The 13,132-nt window shown below is 34.5% G+C and overlaps 8 protein-coding genes across 8 annotated transcripts; 4 read left to right on the top strand and 4 right to left on the bottom strand.

Annotated features, from left to right (window-relative positions):
- Nucleotides 1-513: 513 nt before the first annotated feature.
- DFA_03342 (uncharacterized protein) lies at nt 514-961 on the top strand (the record flags this gene model as incomplete). Its single annotated transcript, XM_004362890.1, has 2 exons — nt 514-637; nt 825-961. 2 exons carry the CDS (start codon nt 514-516, stop codon nt 959-961), a joined length of 261 nt encoding a protein of 86 aa, XP_004362947.1.
- Nucleotides 962-1,038: 77 nt separating this feature from the next.
- Nucleotides 1,039-1,359, bottom strand: DFA_03341 (uncharacterized protein; the record flags this gene model as incomplete). The annotated part of the gene is made up of 1 exon (XM_004362889.1): nt 1,039-1,359. The coding sequence occupies one exon, from the start codon at nt 1,357-1,359 to the stop codon at nt 1,039-1,041; it is 321 nt and encodes a 106-aa protein (XP_004362946.1).
- Nucleotides 1,360-1,800: 441 nt separating this feature from the next.
- Nucleotides 1,801-3,695, top strand: DFA_03340 (UNC-50 family protein; the record flags this gene model as incomplete). The annotated part of the gene is made up of 6 exons (XM_004362888.1): nt 1,801-1,990; nt 2,112-2,367; nt 2,435-2,540; nt 2,615-2,695; nt 3,414-3,471; nt 3,562-3,695. 6 exons carry the CDS (start codon nt 1,801-1,803, stop codon nt 3,693-3,695), a joined length of 825 nt encoding a protein of 274 aa, XP_004362945.1.
- A 613-nt stretch (nt 3,696-4,308) lies between these two features.
- On the bottom strand, nt 4,309-5,780 carry DFA_03339 (uncharacterized protein; the record flags this gene model as incomplete). Its single annotated transcript, XM_004362887.1, has 2 exons — nt 4,309-5,578; nt 5,677-5,780. 2 exons carry the CDS (start codon nt 5,778-5,780, stop codon nt 4,309-4,311), a joined length of 1,374 nt encoding a protein of 457 aa, XP_004362944.1.
- Nucleotides 5,781-6,199: 419 nt separating this feature from the next.
- On the top strand, nt 6,200-7,703 carry mhisS (histidine-tRNA ligase; the record flags this gene model as incomplete). The annotated part of the gene is made up of 3 exons (XM_004362886.1): nt 6,200-6,682; nt 6,779-7,002; nt 7,070-7,703. The coding sequence occupies 3 exons, from the start codon at nt 6,200-6,202 to the stop codon at nt 7,701-7,703; spliced, it is 1,341 nt and encodes a 446-aa protein (XP_004362943.1).
- Nucleotides 7,704-7,774: 71 nt separating this feature from the next.
- On the bottom strand, nt 7,775-10,253 carry DFA_03337 (uncharacterized protein; the record flags this gene model as incomplete). The annotated part of the gene is made up of 3 exons (XM_004362885.1): nt 7,775-7,784; nt 7,907-10,003; nt 10,105-10,253. 3 exons carry the CDS (start codon nt 10,251-10,253, stop codon nt 7,775-7,777), a joined length of 2,256 nt encoding a protein of 751 aa, XP_004362942.1.
- A 343-nt stretch (nt 10,254-10,596) lies between these two features.
- DFA_03336 (uncharacterized protein) lies at nt 10,597-11,878 on the top strand (the record flags this gene model as incomplete). Its single annotated transcript, XM_004362884.1, has 5 exons — nt 10,597-10,607; nt 10,944-10,976; nt 11,068-11,258; nt 11,362-11,443; nt 11,539-11,878. 5 exons carry the CDS (start codon nt 10,597-10,599, stop codon nt 11,876-11,878), a joined length of 657 nt encoding a protein of 218 aa, XP_004362941.1.
- A 437-nt stretch (nt 11,879-12,315) lies between these two features.
- On the bottom strand, nt 12,316-12,715 carry rpl37A (S60 ribosomal protein L37A; the record flags this gene model as incomplete). The annotated part of the gene is made up of 2 exons (XM_004362883.1): nt 12,316-12,588; nt 12,713-12,715. The coding sequence occupies 2 exons, from the start codon at nt 12,713-12,715 to the stop codon at nt 12,316-12,318; spliced, it is 276 nt and encodes a 91-aa protein (XP_004362940.1).
- Between the last annotated feature and the right edge of the window lie 417 nt (nt 12,716-13,132).

Here is a 13,132-nt window from a genome sequence, read left to right as displayed (position 1 = left end):
GAATGAATGAATATGAATAATTACTACAAATATATAATTTTAAATATACAAATATATATATACAACAATAAAATAAACTCTCTAACTATATACAAGTTGTTTTTGAGCAAAACGATGATGATAAACAATAAAATAAAATATAATATAATAACCACCCTACCTATTGTATTATTTTGTGATAAAAAGTAAAAAATGTTTGTGTTTTTTAATTCCCTCACTCTACTTGCTACTTATTGCTCGTCCGATTTTTTGTTCAATGAACGCAGACCAGCAGCGGCTACTGACACGATACGCACCTTGACAACGATTCCTCTTGCATTCAATGAAAACCCAAAGATATTAATATGAATGTGAATGTTCATTTTCAAGATTCGAAGTATCATTCATTACATTTAACATATTATCATTATTATTATTATTATTAAGTTAAATATATTTTACTTTATTTACAAGGATTGATTGATTGATTAGGTGAATGATTTGTCGTATGTTCATATTTTATCGATTATTATTATGATTAGAGGTATCACCACCACCTCAAGTACCTACATTGAAAAGGAAGGAGGAGTACGTGAGGAGAGTGATGATAGAATGGCAGGAGTATTTGGTATGGGTGTATTGGGCATGGGTGAAAATGGTATGCCACCGTCTGACACCATACCACTGCCACCGATACTAGGAGGCAGTACCTGCCCAGATGCTTTGAGTGTTTCATTTTGTTCTCTATATATCAATTCGAATTGATCTCTCCATCCTCTGAGTCGTTGTCTATACTTCTCAATCAAAAAGTCTTTGGTCTCTATATCCTTTTTAACCTTTGTTAGTTCTTGTTTGGTTTCCAATGCATTCTTGTGTTGATCGTATTTATGTTGCATCGATTTCAAGTAATCTTTCATATTATCGATTGATCCCAATAATGTATCTATCGATGTTTCAATGTCTAGACAACAACAATAAATAAATATTACTGATTAATCATCTTGTGTGTGTATATATTGTATATATAAATATATATATTTTATATAGGTGATAGGTCATTCATTTGATGGTATGATACATACTCTCTGATGGTACTCTTTCTTTAAGATCTACATCTACTTTAGTCAAGAGTACAACATATTTCTCGAATTCTTTAGTTAGTGACATTAACAACTCTACAGGCTTTGCTTTAATCTCCAATGCTGTTTCTTCTATTTCCATCTTCTCCTTTTCATCCACATCATCATCACCATCATCTCTGTCACTATCATCATCGACTAGAATATCATCAACATTTATCAACTCGTCGTTGGTATTGCTAATACTTGTATTATTATTATTGAAATCATCGTGATCCGCTTCAGTATTTGCTCCATTCATAATATGATATTGATATACGGTGATTTGTATGAGATATATATATATACTCGGTATATTATATATATATATATCACACAATCGAATAGTACTAGTGAAAGATCTTTCAAAGGTGATAGTTATTAAAATGAGTCACCTGAAACTTGAAATAAAGTTCGCTCTAAAATTCCTTTCAATCTTCAGTCTCTGAATTTAGTCATTCATTTCACAACACTCATTATTTATATCTTTAATCAATTATCACTTGTGTATATATATATATTTATATCAATTACTTACTATGCTTTGTACAATATCATAATTATCATATCATACAATCTGAATAGTAATCAACAACAACCAACAACAACAACAACAATCAACATAAAGAAAGATTAAACAACAATAATAACAACAACTTCAAGGTTGCGCAGATAGATATATATATATATAGGATTAACAAATATGTTAGGAGGAGTTACAAGAACGACAACCTCTTTGAAACATGATTCAACAAGTTACAAGAGACTAGTACCAGAATATTTTCGTAGGATAGCACACTATCCACAGATGGACATGGAATATACCTTTTGGATAATGTTTTATCTATGCTTTAATCCATCAAGAGTCTATAGGACTACTTCTTGGCATAAACGTAACTATCTATCTCTCTATTATTATAACATCAAGATAATGAATGTATGAGACAATAATCATTAACAATCTATCTATCTCTGTCTGTTTAACTATTGGACACATATTTTTATTATAATTAGAGACAAAAAATCAATGGGCAAGAGATGATCCTGCATTTGTAGCTATACTTATATTCTTCATGTCGATTGCATCTATGGCATATTCTATTGCATTCCATTCTCTCTGGATCGATCGTATATTAATAACTATGTTTTGGGCTGTATTTTTCGATTTCATAGCAATTGGTTTGGCGGTGGCTACGATTGGATGGTGGCTATCAAACAAATTCCTCAGAGAATCGGCTCATCATCATAGTGTCGATCAAAAGGTTGAATGGTTATACGCCTTTGACATACATTGCAATTCATTTTTCCCACTTTTCATTATACTTTATGTTATTCAGGTATGAAAAAGAAAAAGAAAAAGAAAAAGAAAAAGAAAAAGAAAAAGAAAAAGAAAAAGAAAAAGAAAAAGAAAAAGAAAAAGAAAAAGATGATGATTATCTATATGTATAGTCATTCGACGACATGATGAATGCGATCAACTCAACTAAAACCAAAACCATATATTTGTTTTATTTTAGTACTTTTTATTACCAATTTTATTATCAAGAACTTCATTGTTATCGACCATATTATCAAATACATTATTTTTAGTGGCTATTGTATATTATTATTATATAACTTTTCTCGGATACAATGGTAAGTAGAAGATGTCAAGGAGATGCATCTCCTCCTGCTGGAAATCTAATAGATTATTTATTTTTGATTGATTGATTAATGTTTATTTTATTTATTTCATTTAGCACTACCATTCATTCAAAATGCAAGAGTATTCTTGTTCCCAATTGTGGTGGTTTTAATCATTTATATTTTATTGATTGTACTAAACATCAATATGACAAACAAAATAATGTCATTTTATTTTGGATATAAATAAACTGGTGGATTAATTAATTATCAACACATTACAATATAATAAAATAAATTGCAACAATATAGGAAATCAACTTTAAGGAGTGGTAGTCAATATATATATTTTGGTTTGGTATTTATTTAATTAAATATTTATTTCTTGGTACTCTCAATGAATGTGACCTTGTCATCCTACTAGTGATTGTGTATCATCAGAGCTGATGTTTCCAATATCTCTTCTGTAGTTCATCAGAGTTTGTTCGGCTATTGTATTTTGCAATTGTTATTTCCTTTTTTTATTTTTTTTCTTTTTATAATAATTATTATTATTATTATTATTATTATTATTATTATTATTATTATTATTATTATTGATCTCTAAATTGTTTGTCTCGAATATTTCTCCATCTCTTCCCATCTTCAAATTTTTATTTTGTGTAGTATCAATATTATTATTATATTCTATAGAAGTATCAAATGGATGATCGACACCCAAGAGAAGGAATTGTATTATGTCTCCAGATTGGTTTCGAGTGACTTTAAGTTGATTGGCTCTCATTCCAGAGGCTTTGGTTTTTTCCAATAAGCCTCTTAGGTGACCTATTATTTTGTTGAGGTGTTCATGTCGACCAATCTGGAACTCATCTTCTTGAGGGAGCTGAAATTCTCTACTTTTCAAATCGTATTGATGGTACTGCTTTGGGGGAGCGGTGGTGTCAGCCAAATGAAAGACCAACAGTTTGGTCTTGACACCTCGGTGTTCTAGATGTTGGTGATTGAGTATTGGCTTTAGGTTGTAATAAGGTGTCGTTGGTACCACAAATCCACCTGAGCCCATCGCAATCGATGTTGTTTCTCCCCTTGCAGCAGCTTTCTCTCGCCACGCTCGTAAATCCTCGAAAGAGACAACCAGGTACATGGCAAGAAGACCCAAGAAGTCTACCTCTGGACTAATCCGATATATTTCTATTGTTGTTATCGTTGACATTTAGAATAGTAGTATAGGTAGTATACTAAATACTACGTAACAGGTGTAATATATATGAATGTTGGTACTTATTAGAAAAGTGTGATACGATCCGAATATCTTTAATACATACCGATTTGCACAAGAATCAGTCAAATATCTATCAACCTAAAAAAAGATCTTAGTTATCATCTTTCTTTGTATGCTATCTATCTATCCTTAATCTTTACAAACACCATCATCGAAGGACTTCACCATCACCATTAAATAAAAAATTGGAATTTTTCATCAAAGGAGCAAGAACATTGATTTATATTATATTATATATATTATTTATTTATTTATTTATATTGATTACAACAAACTAACATTTCTATCTATATGTTATTGTTGTTGTTAATTTGATTTCTTATTATTATGAATTGGTTGTTTAACATAATCTGGATCATTACCCATACGATAAATGTAAGAGATGTGAGATACAAAGGCATCGTAGAAACTGGGAAGGATAGTGTATTTGATGTTGTACTCTTGACAGACTTGTTTGACGATGGGAACAAGTTGAGCAAGATGGTCTTGTGAGACAGAGGGGAAGAGATGGTGAACTACCTGGTAATTGAGGGCACCCGATAAAAAGGTGGCCAACAGCGACCCGTGAGAATAGTCTTGGGTGGTGAGTACCTGCCAGACGGCCCAATCCTCATCGACAACGATTTGCTCCTCATTCTTGGACGGGGTGGCCTTGAACTTGAGGTCTTCGGCAATATGGCTGACTTGGAAGTTGAACGTGAGGTACCATCCAGTGACCAACTCGCACAACACAATGTAAACGGCCAGACTGGCGACACTGTGGTAGTGGAGGGGGAGATAGATACGGAAAAAGAGGTACGAGAATTTACCGAGTCCCCACGCGGCAAAGTCGAATCTTTGTGGCGCCGACACACGGATATTGCCATTAATACGTTTAAACATGGTTTCCCAATCTTGTAGACGCACCTTGATGGCGTAGAGACCGTAGAGGATGGGTGCGTAGATGTGTTGGTACTTGTGATACCACATACGTGTCTGGTAGGGTGTAATGATACGGAAATCAATCTCACCATCGCCAACGTCTGGATCGGCACCACGCACATTGGTGTAGAGGTGGTGACCGAGGACATGTTGGTGAATCCAGGCATAGTAACTTGACCCTGTCAAAAACTCAAACCATCCTAGATAGATCTTCCACATCAACGGGTTGTGTCCGACAGCCGAATGAGATGCGTCGTGCAATGTATGCATAGCCATCAAAGCCTGACTAAACCCTGTGATCAATGCCATCACAACACACAACATAAAGTTGGTGGTAGTGTACAACGACACTAGATAACAAATGATAAATGCCACATTGACCGAAAACATTCTAGTGTACAATCCAATTGAACCCTGTGGATCTTGTCCAGTCTGCTTGAAATAGCTTCCAACGCGTTCTCGCAACGTATCATAAAACTTGCTCTTGCTAACATATTTTGGAAACTCGGTGCTCGATAGCACACCAACCTGATACTTTTCAATAATCTGTGCTGGCTTTTCTGTAAATGGATGATATGATTCAAATAGATTGGTTACATCTCTACCTGCTGCATACAATAATACATCTCTTCCACCTGGATGTTTATTTATCCAACTAATTTTAAAAAAATCAAAATAAGAATAAGAATTCAATAAGAATGTATATTGACTATAACAACCAACTAATACTAATAATAAGTACAATATACATACTTTGTGATATCATAAACTTTTCCATTGACAGCTACCCAACAATCAGTATCTGTATTATGTTTGGACAATTCTGCCCAACTATATATTTTACCTGCTACTGACATCTATCTACCTATCTTCTTTCTAGATATACACCACTAAAATATCTTTATCTTTATCTCTATATATATATCTATGTATGATGTAGGTAGTGATGATCTAAACCAATTGAAGTGAACAACAACAACTCTCACACACCTACCCATTGTTTTAAAAAAAATCACCAATCAATCAATCAACACACAACCAGTGTTTGGTCGCAAACAAAGAAGAGAGAGAGGTTTTAAAGTTGATCTTTTTGCAAGAATCTATTATTAAACTTTTTTATCCAATAATCCTCTTTTTTTTTGATCAAATCAGATAATGCAACTCAATTTTTTAAATTAAAATGCATGTTCCGAAATCTTTGAAACATCGTGCGTGATAATATAATATACTTTGTTACAAAGTATTAGTATTATTACCTATACTTTTCTTTTCAAAGATGATTAAATCAATTAGAGGAACAGTAGATCTATTCCCAGATCAAAAGAGACTGTACAACTTTATAACAGAGACTGGTAGAAAGGTGTGTGGCAAGTATGGCTATAGAGACATGTCTACACCGATCATTGAACCATTGGAACTGTTTACACGATCGGTTGGCACAGAGAGTGATATAGTGATGAAGGAAATGTACAACTTTAAAGATCAAGGTGGTTCAATGACATGTCTGCGTCCCGAGGGTACTGCAGGACTGATGCGTGCCTTTATCAACGATTTCAATCACACTGTTCAACTACCACAAAGATTCTTTTACGCTGGACCAATGTTTCGTTATGAACGACCACAAAGAGGTCGTCAACGTCAATTTGAACAATTGGGTTGTGAACTCATAGGTGAAGATCATTATCTTGCCGATGTAGAATCAATTGAAACTTCATTACAATTTCTTGATTCAATTGGTATTGATCAATCTAAAATTCAAGTATGTAAAAAACAAAACATACATCGATAGATAGATAGATAGATAAACTAAAACTACCCTACCTATGTGACTAACAAAACCTTTTGGTTACTATAGTTAAAAATCAATTCATTGGGAGATGAAGAATCAAGATCAAACTATCTCAAATCACTTAAAGAATATTATGCAAGTCGATTGGATCAATTGTCAGCAGACTCCAAGACACGTTTTGAACGTGGTAATTTCTTAAGAATACTAGACTCAAAGGATGAAAATGATAGATTGATCAATCAACAAGCACCAAATATTTTAGATTTCTTAAATGTAAATAGTAATCAAAGGTAAGTAATGTAATCATATATATATATATCATATATATTATATATTAATTATTTGTTTGTATGTTAGATTTAAAAATATACTTTTAAATTTGGAAAAAGGAAATATAAATTATGAAATTGATCAAGGATTGGTACGTGGATTAGATTATTATAGTCATACTATATTTGAAGTAGTTACAAAGAGTAATGGTGATTCAGCAGCAGCAGCAGCAGCATCACCACCATTGGCATTGTTGGGTGGTGGTAGATATGATAGTTTGGCAAAACAACTTGGTTACAAGGGTGGTGCTTTACCATCGATTGGATGGGCATGTGGAATGGAGAGATTGATTTTGAATCTTGGTGAAAATGTAGTTCCAAAGGAACGATTACCATTGTTCCTAGTCACCAACAACAGTGGTCTTGTTGATGATCAACAAAAAGAAGCTCTCACTCAACAGTCATTGGATATTGTCAGATCGTTGAGAAAGGCCGATCAATATGTCATGACGAGCGAGTATCAACTACTATCTGGTGGAAACATATCTAAACAATTGAAACGTGTATCTGGACGTTATCAATCAAGATATGTCATTGTCGTCAATTCAGAAAGTCTACAAAACCAAACTGTCAGCATTAAAGATATGTTGAATCATTCACAATCTGATCAAATTCCAATCAACACCTTGGATCAACAATTTAATAAATTAAATAATCAATAATAAAGAAATATTAATCATATGATCATTGATTATGGCGGCGTATAAATCCTAAAATACAAAATACTATCTATTTATATTCTTCTATTAATTTATATATATATATATTGATTGATTGATTGATATGATATTATAATATAATTATAATATATGTTAAATGTTGTGTTGTTGACTGATGGAATGCTTTTTGTTTTTCTCTCTTTTACTTTCTAATAATGGTTGCTTTTGAAACCACAGATGCAACAGAGGTAACAGTTGGTGCTGGTTTAATAGTACCTGGTGAAGCGGATGGTGGTTTTACATGTGAGAATGGAATAGATGTGGTCGTAGCAGTAGTTGTAGTATTTGATGATGTAGAGGATGAGGAAGTTGAATTATTTTTCAAAGATTGTACTTCTTTTTCAAGTTCTGCAATTCTTGAATGTAATTGTGCAGTTTCCTTTTGATGAGCTTCAACCAATTGTTTTGAAAGTTCTTCTAAAAGTGGTTTAAGAATCTTATCAAATGATCCTCCAACCAATGAAATATTGTTGTTGTTGTTGTTGTTGTTATTGATTGGTGTAGATGTATGTAAATGAGAGTTCTTGATTGGTAGAGCAGGTGGAGTTTGAACAACTGGTGCTGGGGTATGAACAACTGGAGTTGGTGTTGGAGTATGAACAACTGGGGTTGGGGTAGGTACAACTGGTGCTGGGGTATGAACAACTGGGGTTGGAGTTGGAGTATGAACGACTGGAGTTGGAGTTGGTTTGACAACTGCTGGAGTAGTTGGTAACTCTCTCTTTGGTGTAGTGTGGAGGGTTGCAGTCTTGACTGGTTCATCTTGTTTCTTGACAAGTGGAGATGGAGTATTTGGAGAACTAGACAATGGTGAATTGTTTTGTGAATTGTTATTGCTATTACTATTATTGGTATTGAGATGAGTTGTCAATTTATTTCCAGATGGAGTCTTGTTGAGTTGTGGAGTGGTTGTTGTTGTTGTTGGTTGTAATGTTTGTTGTTGTTGAGGAGTGGTTGGAGTTGGTGGAACTGGATTTGCTTCAGCAGAAGATGTAGTCTCTTCATAATAAGAGTAAGAGTTGTCTTGAACGGTGATTTCACCTTCTGGTTCAATCCAGTCGACACATGACGAGGGGAAGTATCCCGACTTGTCTCCCAATACACCCTCCCACCAGTAGTCGTCTTCCCACGAGTAGACAGTGATCGTGTCACCGACGACGAGTGTAATCTCACCCTCGTCAGTTGCATTATGTGGATATACGACACGTGCCTTGGGGTAGAGACTGGTATAATCTTCTTGATCGGGTGCACCGGCAGCAGAAGCAGCAGCTTGTGAATCTGATGCAGCAGCAGCAACACCTGTAGCAGCGTTGGTTGGTGCGGGTGTAGTGTCCTCCAAAAACTTGACAAATGAACGAGGGAAGAATCCGACTTGGCCGTTGAGCTGTCCACCCAACCACTCGGGATTCTCGTCGTTGATGACGTCGATCATGTCGCCAATTGCCATTGAAATCTCATCGTCGCTGTTTTTGGTGTAGTCGTAGAGTGCTTGCACACGACGGATCTTGGGGATGACAGTCGCACCAATACCCAATGCCTTTTTCAACTCGATCACCTTTTGGATGACCTTTTGCTCGCGTTTACGCAGTGCGTCAGTCTCGCGCTTCTTGACCTCGATCTGCTTGTCGAGACCTTCGATTGACTTTATGTCCTTTTGCTTGTCATAGACCTCGCGCATATGCTCCATACCCTTACGAGCCTTGACGGCACCGTCGATAGCCTCACGGATCTTGGTGAGGTTCTGCTCCATAAACTTGGGGTCGCTCTCGAGACGCTTGATTGTCTCTATCTCCTTGGCCAGCGACTCCTTCTTGAGACGCAGGTCTTCAAGATGCTTGGTCTTTTCACGCACGGTGTTTTCGACCAACTTGACCTGCTTGGTGTCGTTTTGCGATTGATACACTTGCATCATCTTGGTCATGCCCTTCAAGGCGGTGTCACTCTCGACAATCAATCCCGACAATGTCTTGATTTCACCCTCCAAGTCCTCCACCTCTTTGAGGAATCCAGAGTCTATCTCTTTGACGGTAAAACGAAGTACACATGTATTGGTGTCAATCACCTTGTAGTCACATTCAAAACCTGGTGATGCTAAACGACGGAATCCTCTCTTTCCAAAGTATGGGTTGTTCCAATAGAATTCAAATTGTCCTTGTCCTTCCAATGATCCCTCAATCTGATAGATTGATCCTGCTTCTGTACTTCCAAGTAAATTACTTGATTCTGTACCAAATTCAATTGTACTATTGAAAAAAGTAAAGTAAAAAGTAGATAGATAATAACAAGACATGTGATTTGTGTTAAAATACTGAGTATACAAATATCTAGTTATATATATACATACCTCAAAGGGAGTATAGTTTCAGGTGGAGTAACCTTCCATTGACCCGAAATAAGAGGATGTGACTTTAAAATCAATCTCTTTGATGTTGAGTTGTGAATTGACACTCTAACACTTCTTGATGATTTACTTAATTCCTCTAATGGATCCATTATTACTATTACTAAACTAAACTAATATAATATATATAACAAATATATAAATACAAATACAAATATTTACAAATATATATATATATAAATTATGAATGAATTAGATTATAATAAAAATGGGAAGATAATTTGGGCTTTGCGTCAAAAGGTTGCAAACAACTTTTTCTTCCTCTTTAAAAATCCCAAAGTGTGGAAATGTTTTTGGACTTTGAGACAATCTACGATGAAATGAATCGATATTGCCTGCGCACTTTACCCTTTAACCAAAATACTTTTAATTTTGATTAGACGAGTATTATAGAATACAAGTGGTGAACAACAATGATTCATCCATTACTCAACAATGACCGATTTGCAAATATATATTCTATATCAATCATTTATTGATTTGATTTGATTTGGTTGTTTGTTTGATTGATTGAATAGTTCAACATTATACATCAACGTTTGCTGTTCTGCATGCTGATGATGATGTCTGTCAGGTGGTCAACCTCTTGCGATTTTAAGGTAAAATTTTATTTTAAAATTAATTTCAAGTTTGAAGTCATCATTTTCATTCTAAAATTGAACTAAAGATAAAGATAGATAGAAAAAGAGATAGATAAAGAGAGAGAGAGAGAGAGAGAGAGATGGATGAAGAAGATCACGAACAAACTTTATTAATACAAAAAGGAATTGTTTTATATATAGAATTCCTCCAAGACCAAATGCTGCTGGTTACAAGTATGTTAATGATTCATTTTTGTGCAGTATGATTGATGATTTGAATGAATGAATGAATGACTAATCAATACTACTATCTGTTTGTGAATAGAGCACAAGATTGGGATCCAGAGTCATATATATGGTCAGGTAGATTAGTTATCATAGGCAAGGGAGACAAGTGTACTATCAAATTTGAAGAGCCAAATGGTGAAATATTTGCTCAATGTCCTGTAGAACCAAATGCCGTCGAACCTGTCATCGATAGCAGTCGTTATTTTGTAATCAAGATTAAAAATGGAGGTTTGTATCAATCAGAAAGACAATCAGTTGACTTGACACAGAACATAGAATCAATCAATAGTGGTGTTCTAACAAACCAAATCATTATTTATAAACAACACAGATCGTCATGCATTAGTTGGTATGGGTTTCACAGATCGTAGTGATGCCTTTGATTTTAATGCTACTTTACAAGATCAACAAAAGTATGACTGAAATATGAATCATATGATATAGTAATGATTTGGATGATGAAATATTAATATTAATATTAATATTAATTTGTAAATTATTACTATAGTTATGTTAAAAATAAGAAACAATCAGAATTGGCAAGACAACAACATGATAACCAACCAAAGATTGATTATTCTCTAAAGTCTGGTCAAACCATTCATATCCCATTCAACAAAGCATCGCCAACCACCAATACTCCACCTGCTGGCAAACCATCATTTGGACAACCAGCAGCTGGAGCTTCTAGTGGCGGTGGTTTCCTTCTTTCTCCACCACCTCCAAGTGGAACTAAATCAAGACCACCAGCCCAACAACAACAACAACCACAACAACAACAATCTAATAACAACAATAATAATCCATTTGGCACTAACGATTTCGGATCATCCACTTCTTTCTTTTAAACTAGTATACATATTTATAGTTTTTAAAACTAACTAACAAATATTTTTTGGTATATATAGAGGATTCAATAAGATTGATTCAAAAATAATAATAATAATAATTTATAAATTAAATAAGAAATAAAATCATTAATATTGATTTAAATAATTATACCGAGATGATCCTATTTGTTAATTCGGGAATAATATTAGGGAATACGTATAATCGATCGGATAGATGAAACATTGACCCTTTTTGGCGCGTTTGATAGGTGTAATAGTTGGTAATAGTAGTAGTAGTAGTAGTAGGGAAGTGATTATAATCTAAAAAGTATTTAAGATACAAAAGTAGAATGCATTGCATTATTACATCAACCTCTAAACAAAAAAGTAATCGATTGATGGGATGATGATGATTTCTATAATGTGTTGCACAGATTTATTTCCTTCTATCGCGCTTATTGGTTGAGTTCACGAAGACGACGGATGGTAGATCTGACGGTGGCACCAGCAGCAGTGCTGACAGTCCAAGCACCACCAGCGAGGGTACGTCTGCAACCAGAACAGCTCCAGATACCAACGCAGGTTCTCTTGACGGAGTCCTTACCACAGAATGAACAGGTGTAGGTAGCGTGTTGGGTGATTTCAATCTTCTTGATTTGCTTTCTTAAAGAAGCACCATATCTGGTACCGTACTTTCCAACAATTCCAACTTTTTTGGTTCTCTTGGCCTGTAAGCATAGTAATAATAATAGTAGGGAGTAATAGGTTATTGTATCATGATGATTAGATGAAAGAGTAAGTATTAAACACAGATGGTATGCTGATAGTTATATGGATAAATTAAAAATGTACCATTTTTGTATCTGAGCGAGGGTCGTGACAGGTAAAGTTACGATGAACGCTCTTCAGGTGATAGGTCTGTCGAGTCTGTCTCTGTGAGCAGTGTGCCGAAAAAACTAAAAAAATCGTGCAAAATTGGTGAAAATATATATGAAATAAACGCCTGCTGCTCAAATCATCACCCGATACAAAGCCCAACTAATCAAAATGAAGAAAGAGTGACAAAGTATTGAAACCTCTAACTAACAACCACTTTTCTTTCTATATTACATAATTGATAAAATGTATAACTTCAGTAGATCTACATTGAGTAATAATAATAATAATAATATAATATATGTATGATATGATGATTACTACGATACGACTGTTCGTCGGTCATCCATTATTCTTTTTTTTTTGTATATTGTGATCAATGCAGTAAACAACTTT

The sequence above is a fragment of the Cavenderia fasciculata genome, assembly GCF_000203815.1.
Source record: "Cavenderia fasciculata unplaced genomic scaffold Scf_Dfasci-G-b-205a01.r1-3, whole genome shotgun sequence".
Taxonomy (NCBI): domain Eukaryota; phylum Evosea; class Eumycetozoa; order Acytosteliales; family Cavenderiaceae; genus Cavenderia; species Cavenderia fasciculata.
Note: the sequence above shows the minus strand (reverse complement) of the source record. Positions and strands in the feature narration are given on the sequence as shown.